We start from the raw sequence: 15,229 nt of genomic DNA on the forward strand, positions 1-15,229 counted from the left end.
CAGATAACGGAAACCCTCCCTCCTACACTAGCTGTTTAGCCACGTGTTTAGCTGCTCTATCTTCCTATTTCTAGCCTCACTGGCACGTGGCACAGGGAGTAATCCCGAGATTACAACTCTAGAGGTCCTGTCTTTTAACTTTCTGCCTAGCTCCCTGAACTCCTGCTGCAGAACCTCATGCCCCTTCCTGCCTACGTCATTAGTACCAATATGTACAATGACCTCTGCCTGTTTGCCCTCCCCCTTCAGGATGCCCTCTACCTGTTCGGAGACATCCTGGACCCTGGCACCAGGGAGCAACATACCATCCTGGAGCCTCTTTCACGTCCACAGAAGCGCCTATCTGTGCCCCTGACTATAGAGTCCCCTATGACTATTACTCTTCTGCGCTTTGACCCTCCCTTCTGAACATCAGAGCCAGCCGTGGTGCCACTGCTCTGGCTGCTGCTGTTTTCCCCTGATAGGCTATCCCCCGCCCAAACAGTATCCAAAAGGGTATACCTGTTCGAGAAGGGGACAACCACAGGGGATTCCTGCACTGACTGCCTGCCCTTTCTGGTGGTCACCCATTTCTCTGCCTGCACCTTGGGTGTGACCACATTTATATAACTGCTATCTGTGATGCTATCCGCCACCTGCATGCTCCTAAATGCATCCAATTGCCGCTCCAACCGAACCATACGGTCTGTGAGGAGCTCCAGTTGGGTGCACTTTCTGCAGATGAAGCCATCCGGGACGCTGGAAGCCTCCCGGACCTGCCACATCTCACAGTCAGAGCACTGCACCCCTCTAACTGACATTGCGTCAATTAATTAGTAAATTAAAGTTAAAAGTTTTGAAAAAAAATTTAAGTTACTGTTAACTATCTGTTTCCTAGCACTAGATTTCTACTATAAATGTGAAAGCTAAAGCTAAATACAGTACTTTATATCTTCCTGTAATCCAAAACATTCAACATCACTGTTAACCAGCCAGCCAATCTTTGTGTCATCCGCAAATTTACTGATCCTACCTCCCACATAGTCATCTAAATAAATGACAGTTTGTCATTTAAATAAATGACAAACAATAGGACACCCAGCACAGATTCCTGTGGTATCACACTGGGCCCTGTCTTCCAATCACTAAAGTAGCTGTCTGTCATCACCCTTTGTCCCCTTTAGCTAAGCCAATTTTGAATCCACCTTATCAAGTTACCCTGTGCAGAGATGTGCATTTGCCTTCGGTACACGTGACAATAAATCTCAATCTAAGTTTTCTGCAGTTGTCAACAGTCCCATGTTTGATTTTAATAGACAGAACATCTGAGAATTTTGAATTGCAATCCAGAAACCAAGTTTAAATCAACCCCTCCCCATGTGTTTTTATAATCCCATAATTGATTGTAGAACGTGTTAACAAATGTGCCCCTGTGACTCTCTGCCGGGCTCTGTGCATTGCTAAAGTGTGGGACATGTGCAGCCAACTGCAAGACTAGGAATCCCTTAAATCCGGCTATTAAGACCAGTTTAAATGCATGATGTGGAGATGCGGGCGTTGGACTGGGGTGAGCACAGTAAGAAGTCTTACAACACCAGGTTAAAGTCCAACAGGTTTGTTTCGATTGTTAAATGCAATCTTGGCAATGTGAGTTGCTGAATCAACACAGAACTATTGCAAGCGCAAATCTTATTAATTGTGCTTGGTGAAACTCAGAATTATAAAAGCATTGTTGTGCAGCAATATTGCAGAATCAGGGACTCGGGGCTTTCTGAACAGAAGACGATTTACACCGATTGCAACCCTAGATAAATGAAATGTGTGTCAAGGGAGAAGAGAACGGTCACACTTCATGCTGAAGGCAAGTGGCCCAGTACAGCTGTCAATCAGACAAGAGCCCCGCCCCGTCCAATCAGGGAGCGGGACGGTCCGGTGATTGACAGCGGGGCGGGGATCCGGGCTTGTTCCGGTGTCGGGCTGTGCGAGGCTGGAGCAATGGCTGCGGAGACCGCCAAGGCGCGAAATGCTCAAGCTGGGGGCGACACAATCTTTGGGAAAATCATTCGTAAAGAAATCCCGTGCGACCTCCTGTATGAAGACGATAAGGTAGAAGCCAGAAGCCAGGCGGTGTGTTAGAGAGAGAAAGGGTCTCCTTGACCCTCTCACTGAGGGGATCGAGCGAACCTCCTCAACCCCTTTCCTGTCACTGTGTTTCTAAATGAATATTTATTCGTTAAAGTCTCTCCGCCGTTATCAAGCTTCGTGCCAAGCCCCTCTTTGCTCTGTGAACACAAGTCCCTTGCTGGCATTGTGCTGACTGGAGGCCTTCCCTCTGGGCTCACAGCAATCTTGAGGGTGGATTTGCTGAATCTTCCCAATAACTGGACTGGAATATGGCCTTAAATTTCCCATCTTTGGGAATAATGCTGACCGGTGTCAAACGGGCTTTTCGTTATCAAACCAGACCGACACCAGCATTGCTGCACTGCACCTCTGGAGATGGGTCAGCCGTGTATGTCATATCTTTTTATTAAAACAGTAAAAAATATATACAAGGTCAAACAGTACAAACACTAATTTTGTGTTGGAGAACCGGGGTACCCTCCCCTCAGTACCAATGTACGGGAGGAGGTAGGATACTCTGATTATTAAAACAGTTCACAACACAGTTGTACAAAAAACAAACGGTACAAGCACTAAACTTTGCGCTGGAGAGACCAGATACCATCGCCTCTGTACCAACAGAAGAGAAAGGAAGAGGGGTGGTGGGAAGGGAGTAAGTCGGGATGTTGGTGGAGGAAGGGGGAAATGTCAATTATTGGTTATTCAGTTTTGTCACCCAAGTTGCATTGAAGGGGATAAAGACTGGAAAATGGTGGGCATGTTCAGCAGCACCTGGGGATCGAGAAGCTGAGTTAACATTGCCTCAGAAATAATTGGATTTTCTTTTCGCAGTGTATCGCTTTTCATGATATTCAACCACAAGCTCCAACACACTTCCTGGTGGTCCCCAAGAAGCCTATTGCCCAGCTGTCTAAAGCCGAAGACTCTGATGCAGAGGTGAATGAAGTTTTCACACTGGTCAAAAAAAATCATTCGCAACTTTGCAATTTAATTCCATCAATCAAGGTTTTACCAGTATACACTTGTAATTATCACTTTGTTGGAAGATCATTTTATTAGGTGACACTGGGATTCTGTCAACTAGCAGGATATGCTGAAAGTCTGGGAGAGGCTATGTTATAAGGCTGTGGACAACATCATGATCTCAGGAGCTACTATCTCTGGACTTGCTTATTAAGTATCCAGGGTTTGGCCTGAATGTTTAACTGTTAAAACTAGAATGTTTCATTTTTTGGTTGCTTCAGATTACTTGGTTCAACTTTTGTTACACCAACTCCTTTCGTATAAACACAGTTAACCAAAGCATGTTTCAAGATGCTTCACAGAGTAAATTGAAAATGGATGCCAAACAAGTAAATGAGGTTAGGAGAGTTGCCCAAATGTTTGGGTTGAAGAATTGGGTTTAAAGGATGATTTTGAAGGGAAATAAGTGGAGTAGGTAAGGAGCTTATGGAGGGGACCCAAGCATATGAAGGCCCGGCTAATGCTGGTGGGGCCTAGGAAAGGTAGATGAAAAGTTTCAAGTCAGAATGGACAGTTTGATGGGTGAAAAAGGGATGGCACTGGAGCTGGATGTGAAAATGTGCTGGGTGGCACCATGAATTAATATTTTATTAAAATTAGTATTTATTTTAAATTGAAAGAATTGGGGTACCAGGAGCTAATGAAGGACATTGAGAGCTGAGGCAATGGATAAGTGGGATAGGAAGTATGCAACAGAGTTTTACACAAGTTTATGTTTATGGGTAGGAGACGAGAGGGAGGGTGTTGGAATAGGTAGGTCTGGAGTTTACAAAGTTATGTATAAAGGTGTCAAAATTAGAACAGGGCCGATTTGAGGAGGTGAATGTCGATGGTCTGTGTGATGGATGGGGAGGTGAATGTAGGTCGTCACAGCGATGGAGAGGAGGTGGATGTAGGTGGTCTTTGCAATGGAGACGATGAGGTGAATGGAGTTGGTTTTTACGATGGGGAGGTGAATGTGGTTGGTCTTTGCGATGGGGAAGTGAATATAGTTGGTCTTTGGATTGGGGAGGTGAATGTAGTTGGTCTTTGCGATGGAGAGGATGAAGCGGTAGATATAGGTGGTCTTTGCAATGGAGGGGATGAGGAGATGGATGTAGGTAGTCTTTGTGATGGAGGGATGAGGAGGTGTATGTAGGTGGTATTTGCGATGGAAGGCTTGAGATGGATGTAGGTGGTCTTTGTGATGGAGGGCTTGAGGAGGTGGATGTAGGTGATCTTTGCGATGGAGGGGATGAAGTTTGAAGTTCAGCTGAAAGTTAAACAAGGTGCTGGGGTTACAAAGAGCTTGAGACAATGGCTGAGGAAGGAGCAGAATTCATTAATGGAGTGGAGGATTTTCTGGGGAAATTGAGAATTTTATGAAGACTGGATTCTGAACTGGCAGTCTGACAGTACAGAGGAGTTTGCAGATTATGTCACTGAGGGGCTGCATACGGATGAGTAAGAGGAGTGGTCCAAGGGAAGATTTCTGGGTGCATGGATGTTGGCTATGGAGATTGTTTGGCTACATTAAGGTTGGGGGAGTGAAGTTGTAAGCATACTGAAAGAGAAGCATTAGATCCTGTCAACCCTAAAGGATAAGGATGTGGGAAAATATAACACCAATTGTAGTTTGATCGGTTGGGGTTTCAACAGGGACATTGCTATGTATTAGTAGGCAAAAACATGTTGAATGCTCTAAAGAGAGAACGGAGGTTGCAGGAGAGGTGGTGAGGTTGGAAGAGTCCAGCTTGCTAATTTTTGAAGAGGGGAGCTGCGATGACAATTTTGAAAAGAGGCGTTTGAAGAGAGGGAGCAATTGACAATTCCAAGTAAAATAAGACCAGGAAGTGAAGCTGAGAATAATACTTGAGATAAGCTTGAAAGGGGAAGCTGCGCAGAGTTGGCAGTTTAGAACTGTGCCACTTTTGGCTGATTGTACCTTTAAAGCTCCTTGGGATATTTTCTATCTTCAGAGTGCTATGTAAATATAGACAGTTGTAAAGTGGGAAGGAATTAGAATTTTGGGGCAAACAGTAAGGAAGGATATAGTAAGCAGAGGCAGCTAAAGTCAGTCTTGATTTTGATGATAACGAGACCCACGACTTTCTCCCATTTTATGTATGGCAAAAGATGGGTTTAGGGAAGTGGTTGGTTATAAAAGGAGCCTGAGAACTTGTGTAGCTTATTATCTGAATGTAAAATTCCCTAAACTTCAGGAAATATAAAACAAGTTTAAGAAACCTATTTCTGCTTTTTCTCTCATTGTCATGTCTTGATTGACACGATCTCGTGATCTCATTGAAAAGATTTAAGATTTTGTGTGAGATTTTACTCAATTCAAATCCATTTGCTTGAAGAGTTAAAATCAGGTCCATTCTTTCAGTAATTTGGTAGAGTATTAGGATAAAATACATTTCTATATTTCCTAATATTTCCATTGTCTCCTGAAGACGTTAACTCATTGAATTTACAAATCTATGGGCTCAGCAACCAAGTGCTCATTGTTTCTGTGTGATGTAATACTACTGTGGCAGCATTGCAGTTGGATTGGATTTGTTTATTGTCACGTGTACTGAGGTACAATGAAAAGTATTGTTCTGCGTACAGTTCAGACAGATCATTCCGTACATGAAAAGAAAATACATAGGGCAAAGATAAATACACAATGTAAATACAGACACAGGCACGGGTGAAGTATACAGGAGTGTAGTACTACTCGGTAGAGAAGATGTGTGAAAAGATTAGATCAGTCCATAAGGTCGTTTAGGCGTCTGGTAACAGCGGGAAAGAAGCTGTTTTTGAATCTGTTAGTGTGTGATCTCAGACTTTTGTATCTCCTATCCGATGGGAGAAGTTGGGAGAGTGAATAAGCCGGTTGGGAGGGGTCTTTAATTATGCTGCCCGCTTTCCCAAAGTAGCGGGAGGTCTAGATAGAGTCAATGGAGGTGGGTTTGTGTGATCGACTGGGTGGTATTCACGACTCTGTAGTTTCTTACGGTCTTGGACCGAGCAGTTGCCATACCAGGCTGTGATGCAGCCAGATAGGATGTTTTCTATGGTGCATCTGTAAAACTTGATAAGAGTCAGTGTGGATGTGCCAAAATTCCTTAGTTTCCTTTTTAAAAAAAAAAAAAAAAAAATTTTTTATTGGGTACCGTTCTGCTAGGAAATCCAAGAACGGTTGCCACCGCCTAAAGAACCCTTGTACCGATCCCCTTAAGGCGAATTTCACCCTCTCCAATTTAATAAACCCTGCCATATCGTTGATCCAGGATTCCATGCTTGGGGGCCTCGCATCCCTCCACTGAAGAAGAATCCTTCGCCGGGCTACCAGGGACGCAAAGGCCAGAATACCAACCTCTTTCGCCTCCTGCACTCCCGGAACCCCTGCAACCCCAAATATTGCGAGCCCCCAGCCCGGCTTGACCCTGGATCCTACCACCCCCGACACCGTCCTCGCTACACCCTCCCAAAATTCCTCCAGCGCTGGGCATGCCCAGAACATATGGGTGTGATTTGCTGGGCTTCCTGAGCACCTAACACACATTTCCTCTCCCCCAAAGAACCGGCTCATACTTGTCCCGGTCATGTGTGCCCTGTGCAGCACCTTAAACTGTATGAGGCTGAGCCTTGCGCACGAAGCGGAAGAGTTCACCATCTCTAGGGCATCTGCCCACGTCCCCTCTTCGATCTCCTCTCCCAACTCCTCCTCCCACTTACCTTTCAACTCCACCACCGAGGCGGCCGCCTCCTCCTGCATTACCTGGTAAGTTTCCGAGATCTTCCCCACTCCAACCCACCCCCCCGAGAGCACCCTGTCCTGTATTATGCGTGGCGGCAGCCGCGGAAATTCCATCACTTGCTGCCTGGCAAACGCCCTTACCTGTAAATATCTAAAGGTGTTCCCCTGGGGGGAGCCCATACTTCTCCTCCAGCCCGCCCAAGCTTGCGAACTTCCCGTCCACAAACAGGTCCCCCAACCTTCTTATCCCTGCCCTGTGCCACCCCGAAAACCCTCCGTCTATTCTCCCTGGGACAAACTGGTGGTTCCCCCGTATTGGGGTCCACACCGAGTCCCCAACCCCCCGTGCCGCTTCCACTTTGAGGGTAGCCGCCACTACCGGGCTCGTGGTATACCTCATTGCAGCGAGCGGCAGCGGCGCCGTTGCCAGCGCCTCCAGACTCGGACCCTCAGAAGACGCCGTCTCCAGCCTCTTCCATTCAGCCCCCTCTCCCTCCATCACCCACTTGCGCACCAGCGCCACATTGGCGGCCCACAGAGGTTGGGAGTGCCAGCCCCCCCCCCCCCCCCCCCCCCCAAATCCCTACTCCGCTCCAGGAACACCCTTCTCACCCTCGGAGTCCCTCGTGCCAACACAAACCCCGTTATTCTCCTGTTGACCGCCTAAAGAAGGCCTTCGGGATAAACATGAGGCACTGGAACAGGAACAGAAACCTTGGGAGCACCGTCATCTTAACTGACTGCACCCTACCCGCCAGGGACAGCGGCAGCGCGTCCCACCTCTTGAACTCCTCCTCCTTTTGCTCCACTAGCTTCATATAATTAAGTCTATGCAGGGCCCCCCAGCTCCTGGCCACCTGGATCCCCAAATACCTGACGCTCCTCTCCACCCTTTTTAGTGGGAGCTCGCCAATCCCCCTCTCCTGATCCCCTGGGTGAACCACGAACAACTCACCCATGTTGAGCTTGTACCCTGAGAAATGCCCGAACTCCCTGAGGATCCTCATTACCTCTGGCATTCCCCCCACCGGGTCCGCCACATATAGCAGCAAGTTGTTCGCATAGAGCGACACCCTATGCTCCTCCCCACCCCGCACCAACCCCCTCCAGTTCCTCGACTCCCTCAGTGCCATAGCCAGGGGTTCAGTCGCCAGTGTGAAAAGCAGGGGGGACACGGGACACCCCAGCCTCATCCCTCGATGCAACCAAAAGTACTCAGACCTCCTATTGTTTGTGGCCATGCTCGCCATCGGGACCTCGTACAACAACCTAACCCACCTGACAAACCCCTCCCCAAACCCGAGCCTCTTAAGAACCTCCCACAAGTACCCCCACTCTACCCCATCGAAGACCTTCTCAGCGTCCATCGCCAGCACTATCTCCACCTCCCCCTCCCTTGCCGGCATCATTATAACGTTCAGGAGCCTCCGCACATTCGTGTTCAACTGCCTCCCCTTCACGAACCCCGTCTGGTCTTCGTGGATCACCTGCGGCACACAGTCCTCAATTCTCGTGGCTAAGACCTTCGCCAGCACCTTGGCATCTACATTTAACAACAAAATCGGCCTGTAAGACCCACACTGCAGGGGATCCGTGTCCCGGTTCAGGATCAAGGAGATCAGTGCCCGGGACATCGTCGGGGGCAAAGCCCCTCCTCCCTTGCCTCATTGAAGGTCCTAACTGGCAACGGGCTCAACAGGCGGGAAACCGTCCGGCCCCGGTGCCTTCCCCGCCTGCATGCTCCCTATCCCTTTGGCCAGCTCCTCCAGCCCAATCGGGGCCCCCAATCCTGCCACCAGTCCCTCCTCCACCGTCGGAAACCTCAATTGGTCCAGAAAGCGGCCCGTCCCTCCCTCCTCCAGTGGGGGCGCGGACAGATACAATTCCTCATAAAAGTCACTGAAGACCCCATTGATGCCAACCCCACTCCGCACCACACTCCCTCCCCTATCCTTAACTCCCCCGATCTCCCTAGCTGCGTCCCGCTTCTGAAGCTGATGTGCCAGCATCCGACTTGCCTTTTCCCCATACTCATAAATCGCCCCTGGGCCTTCCTCCACTGCACCTCCGCCTTCGTGGTGGTCAACAGGTCGAATTCGGCCTGGAGGCTACGCCTCTTCCTCAACAGCCTGAGGAGGTCAGGCACCTCCGCATACCTCCTGTCTCCCCTCACCATGTCCCCCACCAGCCTCACCCTCTCCCTCTGCTCTCTCCTCTCCTTGTGGGCCCTAATGGAGATCAGCTCTCCCCTAACCACCGCCATCAGCGCCTCCCATACCATCCCCACTCGGACCTCCCCATTATCGTTGGCCTCCAGGTACACCTCTATGCTTCCTCGGACCCGTTCACTCACCTCCTCGTCCGCCAACAGCCCCACCTCCAAGCGCCACAATGGATGCTGGTCCCTCTCCTCCCCCAGCTCTAGGTCTACCCAATGCGGGGCGTGATCCGAAATGGCTATCGCCGAATACTCTGTATCCTCTACTCTCGTTATCAGCGCCCTACTCATAATAAAAAAGTCGATCTGGGAATGAACCTTATGAACATGCGAGAAGAATGAAAATTGCAAATCTCCAAGGGTCCACCCCTCCCATCTGGTCCATAAACCCCCTCAGCACCTTAGCTGCCGCCGGCTTCCTACCCGTCCTAGACCTGGAACGATCCAGTGCCGGATCCAACACCGTGTTAAAGTCCCCCCCCCCCAATTATCAGGCCCCCCACTTGCAAGTCCGGGATCCGATCCAACATGCGCCGCATAAAACCTCCATCGACCAAGTTCGGGGCATACACATTGACCAGCACCACCCTCTCCCCTTGCAGCTTACCACTTACCATTACGTACCTGCCGCCATTGTCTGTCACAATGCTCAACGCCTCGAACGACACCTTCTTTCCCACCAAGATCGCCACCCCCCGATTTTTGGCATCCAGCCCCGAATGAAACACCTGACCTACCCACCCCTTCCTCAATCTTACCTGGTCTACCACCTTCAGGTGTGTCTCCTGGAGCATGACCACATCCGCCTTCAGCCCCTTCAGGTGCGCGAACACCCGGGCCCGCTTCATCGGCCCGTTCAGTCCCCTTACATTCCAGGTTATCAGCCGGATCAGGGGGCTACCCACCCCACTCCCCCGCCGACTAGCCATATCCCCTCCTTGGCCAGCCACACGCCCGCACCCCACTCCCGGCCCGTTCCCCGCGGCGGCAGACCCCTGTCCCAACCCCCTCTACTCGCTCCAGCTCCCCCTTGACCATAGCAGCAACAACCCGGTTCCCCCCCACCCACCCCCCAGCTAGGACCCCTCCTAGCTGCTTTACTCCCCCCATTGCACTCCCGCAAGTCAGCTGACTCCTGCTGACCCCGGCTACTCCCGCCTCTCCTTCGACTCCTCCCATTGTGGGACATACCCTCCTCTTCCATTACCCATCCACAGGCTCTCCGCCGCCCCCTTCCATCCCAAGCGCGTGAAACAACCCTCGCTTCCCCTCCCCGGCCCCGCCCCCTCCAGCCTTCAGCGCGGGGAAAAGACCGTGCTTTCCACCTGCCTGGCCCCGCCACCTCTGACGCCGCTCCTTTTACAGGCCCAGTCCCCTCACCCCCGACTGGGCCTCACCCTCCCCCGCGGGGCCCCATCCCCCCTACCGGCCATCCACCCCTACTCCATTTACTTACCCCCCTCCACGAGCCCACCCGACAGACCCAACCAAAACAGTGTCCGACCCACCCTAACCACCCTCACCGAGCCAATAAGAGCAAAGAACCCCCCCTCAAAATGTAACACCACAACAGCAATCCCCGACCACCCAGCCCTACCCTCAGTTTGTGAACAAAGGCCCAGGCCTCCTCCGGAGACTCAAAATAATGGTGCCAGTCCTTGTAGGTGACCCACAGTCACGCCGGCTGCAGCATGCCAAACTTCACCCCCTTCCTGTGCAGTACCCGGTCCTCTTCTTCGCCACCTCCGCACTTCAGTCCTGATATATTCGAACCTCCGCGTTCTCCCACCTGCTGCTCCTCTCTTTCTTGACCCACCTGAGCACGCACTCCCGATCAGCGAACCGATGAAACCGCACTAGCACAGCCCGTGGCGGCACGTTAGCCTTGGGCCTCCTCACCAGCACTCTATGGGCCCCTTCCAGCTCCAGGGGCCCCTGGAAGGACCCCGCTCCCATCAGCGAGTTTAACATGGTGACCACATAGGCCCCCACGTCCGACCCCTCCAGCCCCTCCGGGAGGGCCACAATTCGCAAATTCTTCTGCCTCGACCAATTCTCCAACTCCTCGAACCGTTCCTGCCATTTCTTGTGGAGCGCCTCGTGCGCCTCCACCTTTACCGCAAGGCCTATGATCTCGTCCTTGTTGTTGGAGATCTTTTGTCGGACCTCGCGGATCGCCACCCCCTGGGCCGTCTGGGTCTCCAGCAGCTTGTCGATAGAAGCCTTCATCGGCTCCAGCAGGTCCTCTTTGATCTCCCTGAAGCAGCGCTGGATAACCTCCTGCTGCTCCTGCGCCCACTTCATCCACGCTGCCTGGTCCTCGCCCGCCACTATTTTGCTCTTCTTCCCTCGCACCTTCTTTGGGTTCACCACCAATTTTTTAGTAGCCCCGCTCCTGGTCCAAGCCATACACTGTCGGGGAACTATTGCAATTTTCTTCCCACACCGGGAAACGTCGAAAAAATGCCATTGGGGGCCCTGAAAAGAGCCCAAAAGTCCGTTTTTAGCAGGAGCTGCCGTATACGACTTAGCTCCGCATAGCCGCAACCGGAAGTCCAATTCCTTCGTTTCCTGAGGAAATATAGGCGCTGTTGTGCTTTTTTGGTTGTAGCGTTGACGTGGGTGGACCAGGACAGATTGTTGGTGATGTACACACCTTGGAATTTGAAGGTATTAACCATCTCCACCTCGCCCCGTTGATGCAGACAGAGGCGTGTGTGATACTTTGCTTCCTGAAGTCAATGACCAGCTCTTTAGTTTTGCTGACATTGAGGGAGAGATTGTTGTCGTTACACCACTCCACTAGGTTCTCTCCCTCCTGTATTCTGACTCATTGTTGTTCGCAATCCGACCCAGTACAATCGTGTCATGAGTAAACTTGTAGTTGGAGTTGGAGCCAAATTTTGCCATGCAGTTGTGTGTATAGGGAGTATAGTAGTATTGAATTACAGCTGCCCACCTCTGATATCTACCTGTGCATTTAGGCCAGTCAGTAACTGGAATCCTATTTCTTCCCATTATCTCTTACTCATTGAGAACAATTGCAGCATCCTGATGTGTTATGTGCAATCAGAATGGGCGAATCAAACCTGGCGCCTTTGTGGCTGAGTACTAGGCCCTGTTTGCATTGATGTGTTATTGAATACCATCTAATATATTAGATGCTAATAAATGTATACTCATTGTATTTTACCTCGTAAATCTATTTTGATCATTCTGTGGTGAAATATACTGATTCAATTGTGCATTTTTGTCCCCAAACATCTTCCAGCTTCTGGGACACCTGCTGATCGTTGCTAAAAAATGTGCGTTGAAGTTGGGCTTAACAAATGGCTACAGGCTCGTTCTGAACGAAGGCCAGGATGGTGGACAGTCTGTCTATCACGTTCACCTCCACGTATGTGGTGGGCGTCAAATGCTTTGGCCACCAGGATAATTGCTACTTGAATGTTACTCAAGCTCTGAAACAAATAATGCATTCTCCAAAGAAGGTGCATGCAGAATATGGTGTGCCATTCTCAAAACGCCGTTGCTGTCTTCTTTTCATGTTTCAATTGCTGTAAAGCTTACAAAATAAATTTAATTCATATGAAATTTGCTGTGCAAATACAGTTTGCTGAAATGATATTGCTGTGCATGGAAATGTTGTGGCACCCCACCCCAACCAAGATTCCCCTTGCAGCATTTACTTATGCTGGGGATCATTCCTGCAGCTCTCTGGCAATGCAACTATCTGGCCAATGTTAACAGTTGGGCAGCTGCTTCTTGATGACTTTCCCAAATGGGAAAAGAAATCGATGCCTGTGAATATGTAGTTGACTGAGGTGTAGTTTGAATACGGTTTATGACTCAGTCATCAGACATATAACATGGGTGTGCTACTGAGGCATTTTGCAACGACGGAGGACAAAACAAGTAAACCGTTAACTAGCACTTTCAGAAGCTTGTAGCTTTTTCTGAGGGCCAAAATAAAATATCTTTCTTCAGCTGCAAGTCAGTTCTGTTAACAGGTTCTTGTGTTCTATTTGACCTGTCACTGCCCAGTTCAGAATTGGACATCATTATTCTTCCATGCGGATGCTTAGTATTAAAGAGACTGGTGTCTCGGTGGTGTTGAGTCTCAGGAACAATGTATTGTGAGACTCTGGTCAGCTTTTGGGGGGTGGGGTGGAGTGGGGGAGTGCAAAATCCTCAGAAAATTCTGATACATTCCGATCACCAGTCTGATCCAGGTTGAGATCATACTCTGATGTGGATTGCAGCTGCATGGAGCAATGGAGAAGACAAACAGTATGTGAACATTGTGCTCTCACTTTCCATGAAGAGGAGAAATGTGATTTCTAACCTCATTCATGAGCAATTGATTGCCTTTTATAGTCATTTTTTATGTTCCCTGCAACTTTACTCTCGTACTCTATTTTCCCCTTCTTAATTCCTTTGTCCTCTGCTGAATTCGGAACCGCTTCCAATCCTCAGGCCTGCTGTTTTTCTTGGCCAATATGTATGCTTCTTCCTTGAATTGAATACTATTTCTAATTTCCCCTGCCACCTTTCCTGTTTTACTTTTGTACCAGATAGGAATAAAGAATTGTTGCCGTTCCCCCATGTGCTCCTTGATTGTTTGCCATTGCCTATGCACAGTCATCCCTTTAAGTAATGTTTCCCAATCGATCATAGCCAATTCACGCCTCATATCTGTGTAGTTTCCTTTATTAAGATTCAGGACGACAGTCTCAAAATCAACTACATCACTCTCCATCTTGATAAAAAATACTATCATATTATGGTCACTCATCTCCAAAGTGTGTCTCACACCTAGATTGCCAATCATTCCGTTCTCATTACGTAGTACCAGTCTAGAATGGGCTATTCTCTAGTTGGTTCCTCAACATATTGGTCCTGAAAACCATCCCATATATACTCCAGGAATTCCTCCTTTAAGGAATATGATGAATTTGATTTGCCCAATCTATATCCAGATTAAAATCGCCCATAATTACAGATGTTCCTTTATCACATGTGTGTCTAATTTCCTGTTTAATGCCATTCCCAACATCACCACTACAATTTGGGGGTCTATATACAACGCCTACTAATGTTTTTTGCCCCTTGGTATTTCTCTGTTCGACCCATAGATTCCACATTGTCGGAGCTAATATCCTCATTATTGTATTAATTTACTCTTTAACCAGCAATGCAACTCAACTTCCTTTTCTTTTTGCCTATCCTTAATACTGAATGGCCCTGGATGTTCAATTCTCATCCCTGGTCACTCTGCAGCCATGTCTTCATAATCCTGATTATATCATTCCTGTTTACATCTATTTGCGCAATTAGTTCATCCGCTTTATTGTGAATGCTCCTCACGTTAAAGCAGAATGCCTTTAAGCTTGATTTTTAAAATGTTTTTATTGAAGTTTTTACATTTTATTTTTTTAATGTTTTTATTGAAGTTTGCATTTGTCACTGTGTGGAGTTTGCACATTCTCCCCATGTCTGCGCGATTTCACTCCCACAATCCAAAGATGTGCAGGTTAGGTGGATTGGCCACTCTTTTGAGGTCCACCAACAAAGAACAAAGAAAAATTACAGCACAGGAACAGGCCCTTCGGCCCTCCAAGCCTGCGCTGATCCAGATCCTCTATCTAAAACTGTCGCCTATTTTCTAAGGATCTGAATCCCTCTGCTCCCTGCCCATTCATGTATCTGTCTAGATACATCTTAAATTACGCTATCGTGCCCGCCTCTACCACCTCCGCCGTCAATGCGTTCCAGGCACCCACCACACCTCTGCGTAAAGAACGTTCCACGCATATCTCCCTTAAACTTTTCCCCTCTCACCTTGAGCTCGTGACCCCTAGTAATTGAGTCCCCCACTCTGGGGAAAAAGCCTCTTGCTATCCACCCTGTCTACCTCTCATGATTTTGTAAACCTCAATGAGGCCCCCCCTCAACCTCCGTCTTTCTAATGAAAATAATCCTAATCTACTCAACCTCTCTTCATAGCTAGCGTCCTCCATACCAGGAAACATCCTGGTGAACCTCCTCTGCACCTTCTCCAAAGCATCCACATCCTTTTGGTAATGTGGCGACCAGAACTGTACGTAGTATTCCAAATGTGGCCGAATCAAAGTCTTATAGAACTGTAACATGACCTG

General features: G+C 48.9%; 1 protein-coding gene across 1 annotated transcript; it reads left to right on the forward strand.

Annotated features, from left to right (window-relative positions):
- Positions 1-1,907: 1,907 nt before the first annotated feature.
- Positions 1,908-12,665, forward strand: hint1 (histidine triad nucleotide binding protein 1). The gene is made up of 3 exons (XM_072516847.1): positions 1,908-2,085; positions 2,935-3,039; positions 12,343-12,665. Exons 1-3 carry the CDS (start codon positions 1,975-1,977, stop codon positions 12,505-12,507), a joined length of 381 nt encoding a protein of 126 aa, XP_072372948.1. The 5' UTR covers positions 1,908-1,974; the 3' UTR covers positions 12,508-12,665.
- Positions 12,666-15,229: the final 2,564 nt, after the last annotated feature.

This window comes from Scyliorhinus torazame, chromosome 9, assembly GCF_047496885.1.
Source record: "Scyliorhinus torazame isolate Kashiwa2021f chromosome 9, sScyTor2.1, whole genome shotgun sequence".
Classification (NCBI taxonomy): Eukaryota; Metazoa; Chordata; class Chondrichthyes; order Carcharhiniformes; family Scyliorhinidae; genus Scyliorhinus; species Scyliorhinus torazame.

Bases quoted from the DNA above. Each gene is read 5' to 3' on its own strand.
- hint1 (XM_072516847.1), top strand. From the start codon at position 1,975: ATGGCTGCGGAGACCGCCAAGGCGCGAAATGCTCAAGCTGGGGGCGAC. The intron at 2,086-2,934 runs GTAGAAGCCAGA...TTCTTTTCGCAG, and splicing joins TCCTGTATGAAGACGATAAG to TGTATCGCTTTTCATGATAT. The intron at 3,040-12,342 runs GTGAATGAAGTT...AACATCTTCCAG, and splicing joins CCGAAGACTCTGATGCAGAG to CTTCTGGGACACCTGCTGAT.